This window comes from Microtus ochrogaster, linkage group LG4 (genome assembly GCF_000317375.1).
Source record: "Microtus ochrogaster isolate Prairie Vole_2 linkage group LG4, MicOch1.0, whole genome shotgun sequence".
NCBI lineage: Eukaryota > Metazoa > Chordata > Mammalia > Rodentia > Cricetidae > Microtus > Microtus ochrogaster.
This window is the reverse complement of record NC_022030.1, coordinates 18,335,806-18,356,745: the sequence shown is the minus strand read 5'-3', so window position 1 is coordinate 18,356,745 and position 20,940 is coordinate 18,335,806. Positions and strand designations below refer to the sequence as shown.

The window sequence follows — 20,940 nt, the reverse complement described above, 5'->3', positions numbered from 1 at the left end:
GGGATGGATAGGTGGGTAGATGGATAGATGTGTGGATGTGTGGGTGGATACATGCTTACATGGATGGATGGGTGGATGGATAGGTGGGTGGATGTGTGGGTGGATACATGCATACATGGATGGATGCATGCATGCATGCATGCATGTGTGAATGGGATGGATGGGTGCAAGGATGGACAGGTGGACACATGGGTGTATGGAAGACAGATGGACGGTGGATGTTCTGTTAGTTAGGGTTTCTATTGCTGTGATAAAACACCATAACTAAAAACAGCTTGGAAGAGGAAGGAGTTATTACATTTACTGTCTTAGTTACTGTTCTCCTGCCGTGAAGAGACACCATGACCAAGGAAACTCTTATAAAAGGAAGCATTTAAATGGGAGCTTGCTTTCAGTCTCAGAGGGTGAGTTCATTGTCATCACTGCAGGAAATAGACAGACATGGCACTGTAGCAGTAGCTGAGAGTTTTACATCCTTATCTGAAGGCAGGGGTGGAGGGAGACTGGGTCTGATGTAGGCATTTGAAATCTCAAAGTCCACCCCCAGTGACCCACTTCTCCAATGAGGCCACACCTACTCCAACAAAACCATACCTCCTAATCTTTACCTAAACAGTTCCACTAACTGGGAGCTAAACATTCAAACATATGAGCCTATGGGGACATTCTCCATCATGCTTACACTTCCAAATCACAGCCCATCATCAAAGGAAGTCAAGGCAGGAGCTGGTGCAGAGAGTATGGAGGGGTGCTGCTTCCTGGCTTGCTCTCTCTGGCTTGCTCAGTTTGTTTTCTTATACACCCCAAGACCACCTATCCAGAAGTAGCTGTAGCTGTCTCCCACAATGGGCTTAGATCATCCCACATCAACCACTGATTAAGAAAATGAATGAAAGGCTTGTCCGTAGGCAATCTGACTGACTGAGGGCATCTTCTCAATTGAGGTTTCCTCTTTCCAAAAGACTCTGTGTCAAGTTGATATAGAACTAGCTAACACGGGGGGGGGGTGATGAATAGGTGGGTGGATGTGTAGGTGACACATGAATGGATGGATGGATGGATGGATGGATGGATGGATGGATGGATGGATGGATGGACACATGGATAGATGAATGGAGAATGGATAGGATAATTGGGTGGATGAATGGATAGTTGAGTGGTTGTGTGGGTGGACACATGAATAGATGGATGCATAGGTGGGTGAGTGGATGGATGGATGGATGGATGGATGGATGGATGGATGGATGGGTGAGTGGGTGTAAATATGGATAGATGGGATGAATGGACAGGTTGGTGGATGTGTGGGTGGACACATGGATGGATGGATGCTTAGATACATATATGGATGGGATGGTTGGATGCATAGGATAGGTGGGTGGATATGGATAGATGGATGGATGAATAAATAGGTGGGTAGACACATGGATGGATGTGATAGATATGTGTGGAGAAACATGAGCACAGAAAAAAATAGTGAACAGAGATGAACAGGAGAGAGACAGCATATAGAGTGCTCACTGCCTGCCACCCGCAGGTGTGGGAGGCTCTGCTGACACTGGTCTTCTTCCCGGTGTGCGTGGTGTTCGCCTGGATGGCGGACAAGCGACTGCTCTTCTACAAGTACGTGTACAAGCGCTACCGCACCGACCCTCGCAGTGGGATCATCATCGGGGCAGAGGGCGACCCGCCCAAGAGCATCGAGCTGGATGGTACGTTCGTGGGCACTGAGGTCTCAGGTGAGCTGGGTGTGCTGGGCACGGGTCCTGCTGAGGCACGTGAGTTGGACGCCAGCCGGCGTGAGGTCATCCAGATTCTTAAGGACCTGAAGCAGAAGCACCCAGACAAGGACCTAGAGCAGCTGGTGGGCATCGCCAAGTACTATGCACTGCTGCACCAACAGAAGAGCCGCGCCTTCTACCGCATCCAAGCCACGCGGCTGATGACGGGCGCGGGCAACGTGCTTCGAAGACATGCTGCAGATGCAGCCCGCAGGCCCGGGGCCAACGATGGCGCAGCCGACGACGAGGATGACGGTGCCAGTCGCATCTTCTTTGAACCCAGCCTCTACCACTGCCTGGAGAACTGCGGGTCGGTGCTGCTGTCAGTGGCCTGCCAGGGCGGTGAGGGCAACAGCACCTTCTATGTGGACTACCGCACAGAGGACGGCTCTGCCAAGGCGGGGTCAGACTATGAGTACAGGTGAGTCCCAGTACACAGAAGTCTCAGGTCCACATGAGTTAGGACCCAGGTCAAGGCGAGTCCTGGTCCAGATGACTCTCAGGCCCAGGTGGATCCTGAATGCAGTTGTGCCCTGGGGCCACGTAGGTCCCAACTACAGGTGTGTTCCAGGGCCAGACGAGTCCAGGTATAGGTGGATCCTTGGCAAGTCACATGAGAAGGTAGGAGATATGGTACCCCCTTCAGCTGAGCCTCAGGAATGCCTCTAGTGTCTCCTTTCCCTACTATATACAGATCCATAGCATCCGTGTATGAATTCATTCACTCAATTCATTCATTCATTTATGATCCAGTCATCATTCATTCTTTCACTCCACTGAGCCACACCCCCAGCCCCTCACTGGGGGATTCTAGGCAGGGGCTCTACCACTGAGCCACACCCCAGCCCCTCACTGGGGGATTCTAGGCAGGGGCTCTACCACTGAGCCACACTCAAACTCTAGTATGGGAGGATGGCCTCCCTGCTGCTTAAATACATTTACAGAGTACCTATCACATATGCCGTTATAGGTGACGTGTTGATGGAGCCACGTCACACTGCTTCCCACCTTGCCCCAGTTACCTGAGGTTCTTGGCATGCAGGCATACATGTGTAAGCCCGCAACTTTATCAAGTTCTTGGACACCTGAAGGACATGTATTGGTCATGTCACAAGTTTCCTGCTCCCCAAATGTACCAGACACTGTTCTGGAGAAGACAAAGTTGCCTTTGAAATTTTCCCTTCAACATTTACAAGTTATCTATACCTCTTATTTCCAGACTATGTTGGGTTTTGTTTTTGTTTTTATTTTGTTTATTTGTTTGTTTAAAACAGGGTTTCTCTGTGTAGCCCCGGCTGTCCTAGAACTTGCTCTGTAGACCAGGCTGGCCTCAAACTCAGAGATATGCCTGCCTCTGCCTCCTGAGTGGTGGGATTAAAGGCATGCACTACCACTTCCCAGCTTGCTGTTTTGTTCTGTTTTATTTTATTTTATTAAATTTAGCGGAGTGGATATGGTGAATCTCCAGGACCTGCTTGTATTTCCCACAGTCCTCATGGCATCCTTTGGCATGTCCTCTTCCCTCTCCTCCCATGAATCCAAAAGTATGCATGGCACTTGACTGCCATACCTCAACAGCTCCCTTCATTCCGCATGTTTCCCAGACTTCCTGCGACTTTTGTGTCCCCATTTCGCTTCTCCCATTTGCATGTGGATGAGTACCACTCACTCATATATATGTGCATATATGAATGAATGTGTTTCGGTGCATCTGTGTAGGGTGCATGTGGTGTCGGGTGTCATCCTTGATTCCTCCTCCACCTCATTCATGAGGCAAGCTCTCATCAAACTCGGAATTTGACTAGTCTCTCTCACCAGGCTGCTGCAGGGATCCTGGTTCCACCTTCTGAGGATGGAATTCCCTGCTGGCCACCATGCCTGCTTGGCATTTATGGGGTGTCCTCATGCTTGTGCAGCCAGCATGTTTGCCACTGAGCTTCCTCCCCCAGCCCACTCCCTAGGGCAGTTGAAGCTAGGCCAGGTCCTAGAACCATCTGCAATTTTTGTTTGTTTGGGTTTTTCACGACAGAGTTTCTCTGTGTAGCTTTGGAACCTGTCCTGGAACTCGCTCTCTAGACCACGCTGGCCTGGAACTCACAGAGATCTGCCTGCCTCTGCCTCCTGAGTGCTGGGTCTGTGCGCCACCACTGTCTGGCCCATCTGCAATTTGAGTTTGCCTCATATTTCCTCCGAAAGAGATGGAGTTGTGTACACTTCCTGCCTTCTGCTGGAGGTCAGGGAAGGGGAACTTGCATCCTGGTGCACTTAACAGGCACACAATGCCTGTTCCTTTGTTGCTGGTTGTTCCAGTTTGACAAAGATGCGGCTATTTCCATGACCTTCTACCCCCTTAGTTGGATTTTCAAATGTCTTGTTTAGAATCCCCAGATCTTTGCTTCTAGATAAAATCTTCTGTTGCTCACCCTGCTCTGGAGCTGTCTATATAATCCAGGGTGCTCCTGAACGCCTCATCCTCCTGCCCCTCTTGAGTGGTAGCATCACAGGCATGCACCACTACACCTGGTTCATGCAGTCCTGGGGATCGAACCTAGGATGCCACGACTGCCAGGCAAGCGCTCTACTGACTGAGCCACAGTCTTAGCTTGTAGAATTCCGTGATTCTAATGTTATTGTGCAAATTCACTAGATAATTTGTTTTATTTTCCTTGAGACCACCACGACTTCAAACTGCAAGCTTCAAACTGGTGATCCTCCTGCCTCCACCTCCCAAGAGCTAAGATTACAGCTGTGAACTACCTCATCCAGCAAAATTTCACTGAGTACTTGTGTATGAACTCAGCATCCCACCTCAAACAATGAGATACCTGCCTGCTGCTATTAGCTTTATTATACAATGAGACACTGAGGTTGGAGGTCACCCAACTGGCTCTATGACTGAGCTGAGTTCACAGCTGGTTGGCTCAGTTGGCTGGGAGCCACCAAGCCCAGTGTCTGTCAAGGCAAGGGTTGCAGTAACCGGGAGCCCTTGCCCCTCTGTTCCTGATCTTGCCAATTAGTTCTAGGACACTGGATTCCCTGTGTTCCTCCCACAGGACCAGGTTACTCCTGGGGAACCTTTATATAAAGTTGGTCATAGTAATGGTGGCTACCACTTTCCAGGCCCAGAGCCCCAATCCAGGGTGGTACTGAGGCCCTCATCTGAAGGGCTCAGGATCCATTATCATCTCTCTCAGTCTGCATGGTGCGTGACATACCCATAGAGCACTTGTGTAGAATCCCCGGGGGGCTGGGGTATGGCTGCACCACCATGCTCAGCTTCTGAGGTTTTATGTTTGCTTGTTTTTTTTTACTTTTCTTTAATTTTTAGGTTACATTTTTAAAGTTGTTTTTGTGTGATTTTATATGTATGAGTCCTTTGCCTGCATGGATGTCCGCATACTCTGTGTGTGCTTCGTGCCCGCGGAAGTCAAAAGAGGACGTCAGGTCACCTAGTACTGGAGTTATAAAGTCATGAGCCACCATGTGTGTACTGGGGTTCAAACTCAGGTTCTCTGGAAGAGCAGTCAGTGCCCTTAACCACTGATCCAGCCCCTAATTTATTTATAAATACATTTATTTGTATCTGTGTACATGCTATGTGTATGCATACCTAGAGGTCAGAGGACGGTTTATGGCTGGAGCTAGTGTTCTCCTTCCCACTTAACCATCTTGCCCAGCCCTGTTTTTATTATTTACTTGTTTGTTTATTGTAATCAGAGGAAAAACAAGGTCTATTCCAAAGTCCCCAAATCCCTGCTATTCAGCTTTTGGTACCAGCACCACCCACAGCCCCTAGAGCCAGTTACAAATACAGAACCTAGAAGCTGAGGGGCTCTGCATCTCTGCATCGCACTCCTACCTCAGCAGTTGCTAAGGCGACCTGAAGGCTGAGTAGGACCCTAAGGCCCATCCTCCGGGCTGGAGAGATGACTCTGGGGTTAAAAGCACTGGCTGCTCCTCCACAGGACCCGAAGTTGAGTACCAATACCCATGCAGGGAGGCGCACAACCGCCAACCTCCAGCCCCAGGGGATCTTCTGGCCTCTGCGGGCACTGCACACACATGTGCGCACAACAGGGGTGGCACCCTCTGGTTCTCTTCTGCAGCGAGGGCACGCTGGTGTTCAAGCCCGGAGAGACGCAGAAGGAGCTGCGCATCGGCATCATCGACGACGACATCTTCGAGGAGGACGAGCATTTCTTCGTGCGGCTGCTGAACCTGCGTGTGGGCGATGCGCAGGGCATGTTTGAGCCCGACGGCGGCGGGCGGCCCAAGGGGCGGCTAGTGGCGCCGCTGCTGGCCACCGTCACCATCCTGGACGACGACCACGCAGGCATCTTCTCCTTCCAGGACCGCCTGCTGCACGTGAGCGAATGCATGGGCACCGTGGACGTGCGCGTAGTGCGCAGCTCAGGCGCCCGCGGTACTGTGCGCCTCCCCTACCGCACAGTGGATGGCACGGCTCGTGGCGGCGGCGTGCACTATGAGGACGCTTGTGGAGAGCTGGAGTTCGGCGATGACGAGACCATGTGAGCGCGGGCTGGAGAGAGTCAGAGCCTGAGGGAGGGGCGGGCGGGCCTGAAGAAGGGCCCTGGCTGAGAGTGGGGTGGGGGCAGGGTAAACCTAACCTGAAGAACAGCTCTAATTAGGCCGTCACGGTGGTGCAGGCCTGTAGCCCGAGGAAGGAGGATCTCTGTGAGTTCGAAACCGCCTGGTCTACAAAGCGAGTTCCAGGACAGGCTCCAAAGCTACAGAGAAACCTTGTGTGTGTGTGTGGGGGGGGGGGGTGTCTCGAAAACAAATAAACAGAAAAGAACAGCCCTGACAGACAATGGGATGGGGCCAAGGTAAGGCGGGGAGAATGCTGAGGAATGGCAACCTTAGCTTGGCACTGAAGGACTTCTGTAGGCAGGGTGTGGGAAGTAGTTTTTACTGGAGATCGGTTGAGCCAACACGAATGGGTTCTGAGAAATGACCCTGGCTGGAGGAGGGGCTAAGGTGGGCAGGGCCTGAGAAACGGACTTGACTGGGAGGTAGTGCGGGACAGTGTAGACGGAGTGGGAATAGGGAGTGAAGGCTAAGGGGTTTTCTAGAATTTCGTGGGGCTGTGCAGAGAAAGGGAACCTGACTGGGTCAAGGGGTGAAACCCAAGCTCAGGTCGATAGAGACAAGAAAGGGTCCTGACGGTGGGAGGGGCCGCGCAGATACAAAGTTTGATGGGGCCGAGGATTACAACCTGAGAAAGGATCATGGCTGATCTATGAATGGGGGGGGAGAGAAAGTCTGAGAATGGGCGGGGTCTGGGTGGACCTTGGTAGGGAGGGTCAATTGGGCTGCGGAAGCAAAGAGGGGCCTCGAGGGAAGAGGATCTTTAGAAAGGGGCGTACTTGTGTGGGGGCGTGGCCTACTGAGGCCAAGCTAGAGAAAGGGTCTTGGCTGAGTTGAGAGGACGTGATCGAATGGCGGGCCGGGCCTTAGGTGAGAGGGGATCTGAGGTGAGGCTTGAGAAATCCCGGAAAAAATCCTGGGAAACAGTGGGAGACCCAGGGATCAGGGAAGAGACACAGGATTCCGGGGGCCTAGGGCACGGGATTCTTAATATTGGTAGGTGCCTGGGCGCATCTTATGCCCAGTAGACGCGCAGACAGACAGGGCATTGCAAACTCTGCGCCCTGGCACAGCCTCAAAGTCCCTGGAGGCCCGAGCTCACCTCCCCCGCGCCTGCCCGGCGCAGCTACCGCCGCTCCTCCGCGCCCCGCCGCCCCCGCAGCGGCTGGCTCCCTCCTCCTGCCACCCACGCGCTCCCTCCAGCCTTGGAGCTTCCGCCTCGCCTTCATCTGGCCGGTGACGGCTCTCCATCCCTGGACCTCTGACCTCTCGGGTCATGGCTCTCTGGGATCCTGGCGTCGTCAGTCTCTCGCTTTCTGCCTCGGGTTATGCTTTAGTCATAGGCCCTGCACAGCTGTCCACATTTCTCTTTGGGGCTGGGGGAAGGGTCATGTGACAGCTGCTTGGAGTGACCAACTCTATCGTCATCCCTAGCCTCATCTCCCCAAATTCAAGAGGCAGAAAAATGACAGAGTTATTGGTTCTGGTCCTTCTGATTGTCTAACCCACTTCCTTCCTGCTGCTGCAATCCCATGGGCCTTTCCTCCCCCACACGGCTTCCCCAGCCTGGGACACCCCCTGTCCTCCCCCATCTCCCGCCTCCTCCCAAGCTTCCAGCTGTGGCTACAGGAGACAAGAGAACAGGAGGCTAATTAGCGTTTAGGGAAACACATCCTTCCTCTGACGGGCAGGCGCTAATTAGAGGAGCTTTGAAGCAACCAGGCTGGTGTGGAGGCCTGGGTAGGATCAACACAGACACTGGAAGAGTCAGAGACTTAATAGGAAGACACAAGAAGGAAGCAGAGAGAGAAAAGGCAAAGCTTAGGAAGAGATCCAGACCTGAAGAACCAGGGTCACTGAGAAACAAGGGGAGTCGAGGAACAAGGGAGTCGAGAAGGCAGAAAGACTGGAATCTTAGAGGAATGAGGGCTGGAGTGGAGTTCCTGGGAACTGAGGGAGAGTGGCTGGGGAGGAAGGCTGTTTCCTAAGATCTCAGGTGTCTCTCTCGATGTCCTGCCCGTTGCAATTCTCCTGGGTTGCCTTTCAGAGCAGATTTGACATACCAAGCATCAGTTGTGTGCTAGCGGTTTGTGGGGTACTAGGAGAGCGCACGACAAAGTATGTGCCACCGAGTCAGCGCGTCCGAGTTTGAGAAGCCCAGTATGTCTTGGGAGACCTCCTCACCCGACCCTCACTCCCAGATGTGGTGTTTCAGTACCGCGGACAGCGCCCAGCCCGCTCCTGCTGCTTGGGCTGCCTCTGTACCATATTTTTGAAATCCAACTGCGTTTGGTGTTGCTTGCCTGTAATCCCAGCAGGTGAAGCTGGAGACTGGAGGACTGCGATGAGCTACAGGCCAACCTGGGCTACAGTGAAGAAACTTGTTTTACAGACAGCTGAGGATGTCACCCAGTTAGTAGTAGCATCTCTGGGTTCCAATCTCAGTAGCATGGTAGCCCCACATCTTTAATGCCAGCAGTCAGGAGGTGAAGAAGTAAGGCAAGGTGTTCAAATTAACCTTTGCCTGTACCTCAATTTTGAGTTTTTATTTATTTGTTAGCGTATGCATGGTGTCTGGTGAGGTGTGCTTGCAGTAGCCTACATATGGACATGTAGAGAACAACTTTGGGGAGTCCCTTTTCTCCTTCAACCTTTTACACGGGTTCTATGGATCAAATATAGGCCATCAGGATTTCAAGGCAAGTGCCTCTACCCACTGAGCCATCTTGCTAGCCCTTCACATAGAATTTGAGGCCAAGCTGGGCTCCATGAGACCTTGTCTCAAATAAATAATTTGCAAACCCAGAGAGTGGAGGTGGGTGTCTGTCCCTACGTGACAGTATCTCTGTGTGCTGTGTGAGTTCACTTGAGGAGATGTGTTTATTGAATTATCGCCTGATTAGGACTCTTCTGCCTGATTGTGTTAACTTTATTTCATTTGGGCACCACTGAGAGACAAAGACAAAGAGGAAAGAGTAGTCAGAAAAGGGCCAAGAGAGGAGAGAGACAGAAGCAGGGAGATGATGGTGGACAGAGAGACTGACGTGCAGAGGAATATATGCAGGCAGCAAGTAGCATCAAGAGAGGAGTCTAAGTCTGGAATGATGTCATATGCCTGCCATCTGAGAATTTTAGAAGCAAGAGGTCAGTGAATTTCAAGCCAGTGTGGGCTATCTAGTGTGTTCCAGGCCAGCCTGAGCTACATAGTGACACAGTGCCTCACAAAACCAAAAAGGAATTAAATAACAAAAGAGCAAGATCCATAGAGGTGCATTAGGAGGGTCCCACGGGGTGACAGTGTTTGTCTCGGGCTGTGCTGGGGGTGTCTCTCAAACGAACAGGCATCTGTTCCCTGAGATCATGCGCTGCAGGGGGATGGCTGTGTGGATGGCTGTGCGTGTGGGCGGGTGACTGGTGGAGCTTCCTCTATTGGTGACTGCGTGGGTGGGGTGTTTGTGTGGCTGGGATCTGGGGCCAGGCCTTATGGGGCTGGCTACATACACCGTGCCTCTAGCCAAGAGTTGCTGTCACCCAATCTGTGAGCATCCCTTGCTGTGGGGCTTGGATATTGCAAGGAGGGGTAGGAGGTATGTGGGTTCAGTGCCTTAAGGGGACAGGTAACATTGGGCTATTCCCTGCCTCACCCTGGTAACCATGGGAACAGAGAACCTGAATGGGGGGAGAAACTGGGCACATTAGGCTGATTTTCCAAATGTGGTCAGGATGGAGGGCGGGAAGCTGTGAATATTTTGTACTGATAGATTTCACTAGTTCTTCCCTTTCCTCCCTCCCTCCCTTCCTCTCTTTCTTCGTTCCTTTTTCCTTCTTTTCTTTCTGTAGCTCAGACTGGATTTGATCTCATGGTAATCCCCCTTGCCTCAAACTCTCAAGTGGTTGGGATTACAGATCCAGCTTTTGGGGTTTTTTTTCCGTGCACATGTGTGTATGCACGTGTAAGTGTGCTCATATGTGTAGAGGGCGGAGGACAGCTTCAAGTGTCATCCTCAGAGGCACAGCCACCTCTTTTGTAACAAATCTCATTGGTCCAGAGCTCACAATTTAGGCTAGGCTGGCTGGCCTTTCTTCACCCCCACAGACATGCCACCCTGCCGGGCTTTCTTACATGGGTGCTGGGCATCGCCCCGGTTCCTCATGCTGTCATAGTGAGTGCTTTATCAACTGAGCCATCTTCCCAGATCCTCCCAGGGTCCAGCTTCATTCACACATGTTACTTAAGTCTTCAGGGTTAGGATTGTCTCCAACAAATGGGGACAAAGTCATGACTCTGCCCTGAGGTGGTTGCTTTTTGATAGAGCCCCTCCTAAATCCCACCAAAGGCCAATAGATCATCCTAAGGTGGCTTCAGGGTGGGAGGGACTTTATGCTTTCTGCCTGGCCTTCCCCAGGAAGACCCTTCAGGTCAAGATAGTGGATGACGAAGAGTATGAGAAGAAGGACAACTTCTTCATTGAGCTCGGCCAGCCCCAGTGGCTTAAGAGGGGCATCTCAGGTGAGGGGCGAAGAGGTGGCTATGGGAGAAATAGGGGCCCCAGGGTTGGGGGCCCCCGGGGGACTCGCGAGCCTGAGCTTTGAGGAGAAGCGACTCTCTCATTGTGTCCTGTCTCTGTCTCTCCCCAGCTCTGCTACTCAACCAAGGTGAGTGAAGGGACCTCTGGGTGCGGAGGGGAGGAGCCACCGGAGCCACAGGGGTGGGCTTGGGGCAGCTTGGAGGTGAGAGGTGGATTCGGGATTGGAGCCAGCTGAGACCGGGAAGGGAGGGGCTGTGGAGTTCAGGATGACATTTATAATCAAAGTTGGAAGAAACTGAGTTATGAAATCAGATCTGAGCTGTGGCACAGTCTGTATGAATAAGGTTTGGCATTGGTTGGGATAGGGATGGGGTGGGTTTGAATTATAAGATTCATCTTCCCACTGGGTCAAGACAAGAATTGAAATAGAGGTTGTTGTCAGGAGTTGAGATGGGATTAGATTGGAACTAGAGTCAGTGTTTATGCTAAAACTGAGGCTGGGGGCTGGAGAGAGGGTTCTGCTGTTAAAAGCACTTGCTGTTCTCCCAGAGGACTCAAGTTCAGCTCTAGCACCCATTCTGGGTTGCTTCCAACCACCTGTAACTCCAGCTCCAGGGTACCTGACGCCCCCTTCTGGTCTCCTTAGACAGCTGCAGGCACACAAGTGAACAAGCATGTGCAAACACATACACACATACATACACAATACACGCACACGCACATACACATGCACGCAACACATACATGTGCGCACATACATACACACATGCGCGCGCACATATACATGCATGCACACACATATACACATACACGTGCACATACATACATGCACATACACATATATACACACATGCACACATGCACACGCACATACACACATATGCACAGATACACACATATGCACACACATGCACACACACATACGCGCATGCACACACACACACACACACACTTTTAGAAATTTAAAGCTGAAGTTGGAATTTGAGGACTTTGCATTAGAAATGGGGTCGGGGAGGCTGAGGACAACTCAGTCAGTGGAGTGCCTGCCCAGGATACACAAAGCCTTTGGTCCCAACCCCAGCACTGGGGTGAGGAAGGTCTGTAATCCCTGCACTTGGGAGATGAAGGCAGGAGAATCAGAAGCTCGAGGCCATCCCCAACAATGTGGAGAGTTTGAGTCCAGATTGGGCTATGAAAACAAAACAAAAACTAAACTAAACAAAAACAAACAAACAAAATGGACAGACTTGCTAAACCAAGCCTTTAATCCCAGCACTTGGGAGGGAGGCAGAGGCAGGCAGATCTCTATGATCCCAGGACAGCCAGGGACACATAACAGCCTGTCTCAAAACTGCCGCCCTCACCGCACCCCCAAAATTGGTGTCAAGTTTAGAAGTTGGGGGTCAGAGTTGAGGTTAGAGCCTGTAGCTTGGATATAGTGACAGTTTAGACGCAAGATCTACATTGTAGCTAGCATATAGTTAGGGTTATCTTGGGACTAGAATGCATTGAGAAGTCATACAGCTTCTGTAACAAACTAGCCTAACAATGCCTGTTTGCTACAATAAGTAGCAAATTCTTGCTGCATGACTTTGTTGCTTAGGCAAAGTTTGTGAGCAGGGGGTTTTCTTTTCTGATGTGGCCTTTCCATCCTGTGCCTCCACCTGCCATTGAACTTTGTTTTGTGTTGTCTCTGGACCCCTGCTGCCTCCAGGCAAAAGAGCAAGAAAATCCCCAGGATCACATGGGAGGTCCTGGAGGCCCGCCACTCCATCACTTCTCCCATCCCCATTCTATTGGCTCTAATCCAATCACATGGCCATGCCCAGCTGCAAGGAATGTTGGGAAATGTAGTCCACCTATTTGCCCACAGACTTGAGTGTAGCTGTTTCTACCACAGAGCTATGTTTGTTGCTAGCGATGTTGTCCATGAGTGGAACTGGGAATGAGGCGTAGGGCTGGGTACAGGGTGCAGGACTAGAGTGTATTGTTAGAGCTGCCTTTGGGACCAGGCTTAACTCAGTCATCCTATGAGGTAGATATGATCACTGTACCCATCAGATGTAGAAAATATGAAGCAAGAGGCTAAGGCACTGCCTGAGATCACACAGCCTCCACCATGTGAACCCAGAGTCCACTACTAGAACTTCATGGGCTGAGGGAACAGGTGGTCAGAGGGAGCTGGAGGAGTTCACTGATGTCCCAGAAAGAGCAGATAATGAAGTTTTTACCAACTCTGTTAGGCATGGCTCCTGGATATTTAACCTCCACCCCTCATGCTGCAGGAGATGGGGACAGGAAGCTGACTGCCGAGGAGGAGGAGGCTCGGAGAATAGCAGAGATGGGCAAGCCAGTTCTTGGGGAGAACTGTCGTCTCGAGGTCATCATTGAAGAGTCTTACGACTTTAAGGTGATCTGCCTTCCCTAGAGCCTGTCCTGAGTTACGTCGGGGAAGGGTGCAGCTCAAGAAAGGAAGGGCATGCCAACCTTGGGAACCACGATGGGAGAGAGCGGTCTCTGGGCAGTCTCCAGGGCCAGCTTCAGCACAGTGGACAGCACAGAACTCCCTTTCTGGACTGGGCATGTGGGTGTGATTTCAAGCCCCAGAGCCCCCCCCCCTCCCCATCACACCACCCTGGGGGCGCTCATGGGTAGCGGCTCCTCCTCCCTTCACTTTCTCTTCCCTCAGAACACGGTGGATAAACTCATAAAGAAAACAAACCTGGCCTTGGTGATTGGGACTCATTCATGGAGGGAGCAGTTTTTAGAGGCAGTTACGGTGAGCGCAGGTAAGTTAAGGGGGTAGTGAGAGCCAAGGGAGATGATGGAGAGACAAAGACACAAAGGTACACAGGGCCGGGAGGGGATGGAGAAGACGGATGGGGATCAGCTGACAGGCAGAGAGCAAGCATCTCCTCCCACCGCGGAGGGCCAGAGATGGAGAGTCAGATGAAAACAGAAAGGAGAAAGTTGAGAACACTGTGCAGTGGTCCCAGCTGCTGTGGGGCTCACAGCCGGAAGGCTCAGCTTTGAGTTCCACTCGAGATAGGTGGGGGGGGGGGCAGTCCAGGTTTTACCCTAGTAGCATCAGGAAGTTAGAAGATGGGTGAAATGGCACCGGGCCTCCCCCAGACAGCCCTGGGCTCTTCTGTTGCCATGGAGACAGTTCACCAGGGCTCCTCGTTCTTTCCCACCTGCTGTGGTCCTCACCCTTCTTAGCTCTCCCGCGTACCCGCAGCGCCCTCGTGTGGTCAGAGGCACAGTGGCGACTGGCTCCACAGACCTGATCTTGGAAATTCACACGGGGACCTTTGCGACACAGATGGGGAAACTGAAGTTCAGATAAAGGACACAGTGGCCTAAAGTTTCCTAAAGAATTTATAATGCTATCTGGGGCTACAATTCAGGGCTTCCTCCCATACATAGTATCAGGTTTCCTTCGGGGTGGCCTCAACTGGAGGGACTAATGGGTAATGAATTATAGCTAAAGAAAATGTCGGGCAGAGAAGATGGCTCAGTAAGTAAAGGCGATTGCTGCCAAGTCTGACAATCTAAGTTTGATTCCCGGGATTTATGTGTTAGGAGAGAACTGACTTCTACAAGTTTTCCTTTTATTCCCCCACCACCACACACACAATTATCAGACAAATAAATAAATGTAAAAAAGAAAAAGAAACTGTTTAGTGCAATTCAAAGTCAGGACTGTGGAGATATGAGGTCAACCTAGAGAGGCCCATGCAGTTGACACAGCCCTCTGAAGCCAGAACTTTTAATGTGTCTGAGGGAGATGGAGAAATAGCTGGAACAGCACTGTCCCCGTCCCCATGGAGTTCACAGCACAGTGGAGAAGATAGACATGTCAAAAAAAAAATGGTGACAAGCCAGGGGGTGACAGAGGTAGGAAGAGAGACCCTCCAAGAGTCCTGACCCAGCCTGAGGTAAGGGAAAGGCTTCCTAAAGGGACTGTGCTAAAGCCTTGACTGGGGACAGTGGTGTACAAGGAGGGGAGGACAGTATGGCCCTCCTGGGTAGAGGGAGCACCAAGAATGGAAGCCTTTGAGTGTTTGGAGATGGTCATTTAACTTGGGGTATGAGGAAAGGGTTGGTCACAAGACCCAAGAGCAACAGAGTCTGGACAGGAGAGCAGTAGTGAGCCACAGGGCCATCTGGGGCAGAGAAGAAGCCTTGAGTCCCTGTCCCCCGCCTGTGCCTGTCTGCACTGGCACAGCTGTCTCAGCACTTTACAGTTCAGGTACCAGGAATTCAGCAGAAAGCCCAGTCACAAGGGACTGACGCTCCCCATGGACTGGTTCGTTTCATTTGTTTATTTGCGTGTTTATTGAGACAAGGTCTCATTATGGTTGGCCTGGAACTTTTCCTGGAGACCAGGCTGGCCAGGAACACGCAGATATCCTCCTGCTTCAGTCTCCCAAGTGCTGAGACTAAACGCACACCCCACCATGCTGGGATCTGGCTCCTGTTTTGCCTTCCCATCCTCAGCTTTTGCCCTCTTGGTTGCTGAATGGCTGCTGTACCTCCAGGTATCAAGTCCTAGCAGGAACAAAAAGAAATTAGGGGGGCCAGAAAGGGCAGGGTGTATGCTGAGTTTCCAGTTTTCTGTTTCTAATTCCATTTTGCTTGTGGTTGATGCTAAAAGTTTGGTTCTTACAGAACCAAGAAACCACAAAACCCACTTGGATAAGTACAAATTCAAGCATTTCTTTCTTTGGCAAGCCTGTGGTTAAGTAAGTCAGAAAAGACAGAACAGCGGGATGTGACTGGAGTCCTCCAGCCGGGTGGGGGGAGCACACTATGCCCCCACCACTGCAGGTGTCCTGTTTCTTAGAGAAAAAGTCTGGGGACTTGTAGCTGGCCCTGGCAGGCAGTTTCAGGATTCGGCAGCTGGCTTAGCCTCGCTGCGCCGCCATGCCTCCCTGCCCACTGCCTGCTGGCCACTGGCCACTTCCCTTATCAGCATCCTTCCAGCTATAATACTTGGCACACAAGAACCTGCTCTTTTTTTTACTCATCGCCTCCTGCTTATCAGCTCAGGATGAGGAGGGTTCCAAATACTTCTGTGCTTTTCAAATCACACATATCACTGGGTGCTAAAAGCCAATCAGGTCACACAGTAAGGGATAGGTTGGACCTTTCTACAAAGCTCAGAAAGTAAACAAGTACAGGACGCCCCTGTACCAAGGGAGTTAGGGCATTTCAGAACCTCTTTTGTCTCCGGGGGGTAGGGGTGTCCCGCTGTTGCAAGGGATTATGGGAAAGAATGTATTTTATAGCATTGCTAGAAGTGGGAGATTCTGGGAGAGAGCATATTTTTATCCGAGGACGTGGCTGTTGCTAACCTCAAGGGATTCTGGGAGCTTGGCTAATTTTAGCTGGGTGTTTGTCTCTGTCTTGCTCCTGGAGACTCTGGGAAAACCAGTGTGTTTAGCCGACTGTGGAATCTTGGCATTTATTTGGTTGGTGATGCTGGGGATGGAACTCAGAACCTCTCACATGCTAGGCAGGCATTCTGCCTCTGAGTGGAAGCCCCGCGTCGCTGAGTGACTCCTCCCAAAAGTGATTATTTCAAGCTGTACAGATGACTGTCCGTGGCTGTGAGGACTTTGGGGGAAATGACTATTTTTAGCTTGAGACATGGTCATCTCTAGCAGCCAGGGTTCGTGAGACACTGAGTGCTTTTAGCAAGGGATGTATGGTCTCCTCTAGTTTGGGGAGTCCTGGAAAAGGAAATGGATTTATCTGTGCCCAACAGTCCCTTGGCTGCAGTGAATGCTGGGAAAGTAAGTATTTTTATCTGTATGCAACTCTCTTAGCTGCAAGGGATTCTGGAAAGTAAGTGTGTTCACCTGTTTACCTGTTCCCAACACTGCTAGGGACGCTGGGAAAGTAAGTATATTTACTTGGATTCAACATTCTCAGCTGCAAGGGATTTGGGGAAACTGAATTTACTGAAGCCCAATATTTATTCTTTTAGCTGAAATCTAAGAAAGCAAATAAGCTTCCCTCAGTCCAAAACTCTCAGCTGCTAGGAACTCTGGGAAGTTACATTTACCTGGGCTCAAGACTCTCTTAGCTGCAAGGGATTCTGAGAAAATAAATATATTCCTCTCAGACCAACATTCTTTTAGTTACAAGGCATGCTGGGAAAGCAATTCATTCGGAACTGTCTGGAAGTCTAATACAATGGAGCTGGGTCATGTGCCCACAGGAGATGAGGAGGAAGAAGAGGATGGGTCTCGGGAGGAGCGGCTGCCATCCTGCTTTGACTATGTGATGCACTTCCTGACGGTATTCTGGAAGGTTCTGTTCGCTTGCGTTCCTCCCACGGAGTACTGCCACGGCTGGGCCTGCTTCGGTGTCTGCATCCTGGTTATTGGTCTACTCACCGCGCTCATAGGAGATCTGGCCTCCCACTTTGGGTGCACCGTGGGCCTTAAGGACTCAGTCAACGCCGTGGTCTTCGTGGCCCTGGGCACCTCTATCCCTGGTAACCCCGGGAGGCGGCCCTTCCGGAAAATAGGAGAGGGCCAGGGAGGGGTCCTGTGGGTGCAATGTGTGGGCTGACCCTGCCCCGGAACAAGCAGGGCAGAGTCACGGGGGACTATTATGACAGGAAGTGGTAGGAAGCAGACATGGGTTCCTTAGGAAGAAGGGGAGGCCACCATAGGGTTTGGAGTTCAGGGTTCCTGGAAAACCTCACAAAATTCATTGTTGGGGGTGGATCCTTAGAGACAGGTCCTCCCCAGATGATTTCACAGACCGTGTGGTAGGTGGGGAGAACCAGGCAATGATTCTCAGAGGTAGGTGTGTGTAGATCTGAGAGCAGCCTAAGCCCTTTCTTCTTCCACCGTGTGAGCTTCAGGGATCAGGCTCAGATCATCAAGCCTGATGCAAGTGCATTTACCCACTGAGCCATCCAGCCTGCCCAACACCCGGTCTTTTACATGAGCACTAGGGTCCAAGTTTGAGTTCTCATGCTATACCCTGGGAACCATCTCGACCGCTCATTGTTGGGGTTTTTGTAGTGGGTCTCAGATAGCCCAGTCTGGTCTCAAAATCACTATGTAGAGCAGTTGGCCTTAAACCTCCGAGAACTTGGATGGCAGGCATGTGCCACCACACCTCTTTTGTTGTTGTTGTTGTGTTGTTGTTGTTGTTGTTGTTGTTTTTTTTTGAGATAGGTCCTTAATCTATAGTCTCAGTTCCCTGGATTTGGCTAGGTAGCCCAGGCTGGCCCCAAACTCACGATGCTCCTCTTGCTTAAGCCTCCCAAGAGCTAGGACTACAGGTGTGCACACCATCCTGGCTGAATCTTTTGAGTCTTAACTCAGATGTGGGTAGAGTCTGCTCAGTGAGGACAAACATGCCACAGAAATGGGGCTGTGCAGTGTCCTGTGTCCTGTTGGAAGGCCGAGGCCACAATCAAACCAACCCGAGCAAACCTGGGGGAGGAAGATGGGAGAGACTTGGTTCCTTCATCAGCAGAGATTCACATGTGGGGCAAACAGCTGTTTCCAGAGCCAGTCTGTTGGGGAGGGGGCTGGGCCCTCAAAAATTGAAAAGTGGACCCCCTTAGGATAGCGCAATGCCAGCCTCACAGGACGATGAAAGTAGGGAATGAAGCCTCCTGCATGCAGACAGATCCCGCAGGAAGTAGGTGAGGGCCCGGGGAGCAGTAAGAAACCCCTCTTTACCCCTGTGTCTTGTCCTTGTAGACACGTTCGCCAGCAAGGTGGCCGCGCTGCAGGACCAGTGCGCGGACGCGTCCATCGGCAATGTGACTGGTTCCAACGCCGTGAACGTGTTCCTGGGGCTGGGTGTGGCCTGGTCAGTGGCTGCAGTGTACTGGGCGGTGCAGGGCCGCCCCTTCGAGGTGCGTACAGGCACGCTGGCCTTCTCGGTCACACTCTTCACCGTCTTCGCCTTCGTGGGCATCGCAGTGCTGTTGTACCGGCGCCGGCCACACATCGGTGGCGAGCTGGGTGGTCCGCGGGGACCCAAGCTGGCCACCACCGCTCTCTTCTTGGGCCTCTGGTTCCTTTACATTCTCTTTGCCAGCCTCGAGGCTTACTGCCATATCCGGGGCTTCTAGGGCCCTAGCCACCGCCCTGAAGGTGGGGACTTGATGGCATTTGCTCTTGGGCCCACCTCTGTCTCTCTGTCCAGACTCACCCTGGGCTCCCTGGGACTCCTCTCCTAGGCTCCTTCCTCGCCAGCCCTCTTCCTGGGATCAGCCTCCCTTTCCGCCTGGATTCCACCCCTCGACCTCCCTTCTCAGCGACACCCCCTCCAGCCCATCCCTTGTAAGTTACATCTGAAATCTCAAGCCAGGCACCCACCCACCAGACACCACCTTCTCTGCCTCCCTGGATGCCCAGCTTAACTCTGTCCTCCCGTGTCCCTTCTCCGAGCTACAACCCTCCATCTGGGCCTCTGGGCCTTAGAAGATTTCCCCAGGTACCTCAGAGAGAGGCTGTGCCATCCCAGGATGCCACCCATCCCCTCCCATACCCCCAACCCTCAGGGAGCTCCCTGCAGTCCCCAGGGGAATGAATAAGTGGGTGTGTAAAAGGAGGGGAAGGGCACGCACTTTTCCTGACTTCTTCACTCAGAGGCTTGGAGAGAGAGGAGGGACGTTTGGAGTTTCTGTCCCCCAGGCTCAGCCGGAGGAGGCAAATCTTGAACCCACCACTTCCGACATTCCAGCACCCTACTCGCCCTCCACTACCTCTGAGAGCCCAGCCACGCCTTGGAGGGAGGGGCCTGTGTGTGTGTATATATAGTGTGTTTGGGGGAGGGGGGTCACGGGAGGGTGCATGTCTTGGGGGAAGGGGCGTCGACAGACTTTCCCTTTTCAAGAGGGCAGCACGACTCACTCAGCCTTGAGAATCTGCGTAGTGGAGGAGACTGAGAACCAAAGGGAGTCCAGCCACCCTCCCCTGACAATATTCTAGAAGGCTTGATGAAAATAACTCTAGAAGGTTCATTTTGCCCTCAGTGCCAGCCAACTCGGGCAGGACCCTCGAAGAGGAGACCGAGGGTCCCAGAGGACCAATGCTACAAGCCAGCAAATGCTGCCACATCTCTGCCTGTTGGGGGGCGGGGGTGGAAGGGAGGGTGGGTGGGGGGTCTGGGTGGGCATTTTTAACTTTGTGGGCCGCACATCTGTTGGTAGGCCACCTGCATTTTCTTACTGTTGATGTTTCCTTCCCATTCCTTGGGGGAATGGGGAGTGCTGCCCACTCCTTGTGACCCTGCCACCTCATAACCTCCTGCTTCCCCTAAGTTATTATTATTATTATTATTATTTTTGCATTTTCTCATCCAGTTGTGCATCGGACCCATTACCCACTGCCCTTCTCACCCCTGACTCATCAGCATCACTCGCTGTTCCTTCTCTGTGATTTCTGTAAAAATTGCCATAAAACTTTGAAATTCTGCCTGAACAGTCCTCCCGTGGGAAGCTGGGGTGCAAGAGGAGCTGGGGTGCCGCTCCAACATCTAGGCAATAGGAGACAGACTAGGTAGCCTATGCTTCAGAGTATGGCTGGGCAGCAGGACGCCAGCAGGTACTAGCCACGCTCAAGGGTTATCAGAGCATCCACTAGTCACGCCCCTGCCCATCACTCACGGGCTTCTAGTACCAAGCCCCACTCATCATGAGCCTAACCCTGGCTGCCACGCCCCCTCTTGAGTTTCACCAGCCTTGAGTTTCTGCTGGCCACGCCCTGCTCACCGGCCACACACTTTCCCTCTTAGTAGGATATTGTGAGAAGGCAAAAGAAGAGGACCCTAATTTTCTGCCTGAGCCAGAAAATGCTGAGGTTGATGGAGTTTCCTAAATAAAACAGGCCAGTTTCTCAGAAACTGGAACAGGAGGGATGTGTGTGCACTAGGGTAGGTTCCAGGGAATGAGCACATCCAAGGTTAAGGGGTGTGGACCTGTGAGGCAGTCGCTTTTTTAGGTTGTCACAAAGGATGCACAGGGACAGAAGACATGCTTCCTG

General features: G+C 51.9%; 1 protein-coding gene across 1 annotated transcript in view; it reads left to right on the top strand.

Annotated features, from left to right (window-relative positions):
- Positions 1 to 20,379, top strand: part of Slc8a2 (solute carrier family 8 member A2) — a 31,718-nt gene extending 11,339 nt beyond the window's left edge. Inside the window, exons 3-10 of the mRNA XM_005361062.2 lie at positions 1,535 to 2,199; positions 5,885 to 6,307; positions 10,793 to 10,896; positions 11,025 to 11,042; positions 13,201 to 13,325; positions 13,605 to 13,704; positions 17,142 to 17,420; positions 18,649 to 20,379. Of these exons, the coding sequence (XP_005361119.1) occupies positions 1,535 to 2,199; positions 5,885 to 6,307; positions 10,793 to 10,896; positions 11,025 to 11,042; positions 13,201 to 13,325; positions 13,605 to 13,704; positions 17,142 to 17,420; positions 18,649 to 19,025 (2,091 nt within the window). The 3' untranslated portion in view covers positions 19,026 to 20,379. The remainder of the gene's footprint in view (positions 1 to 1,534; positions 2,200 to 5,884; positions 6,308 to 10,792; positions 10,897 to 11,024; positions 11,043 to 13,200; positions 13,326 to 13,604; positions 13,705 to 17,141; positions 17,421 to 18,648) is intronic.
- Positions 20,380 to 20,940: the final 561 nt, after the last annotated feature.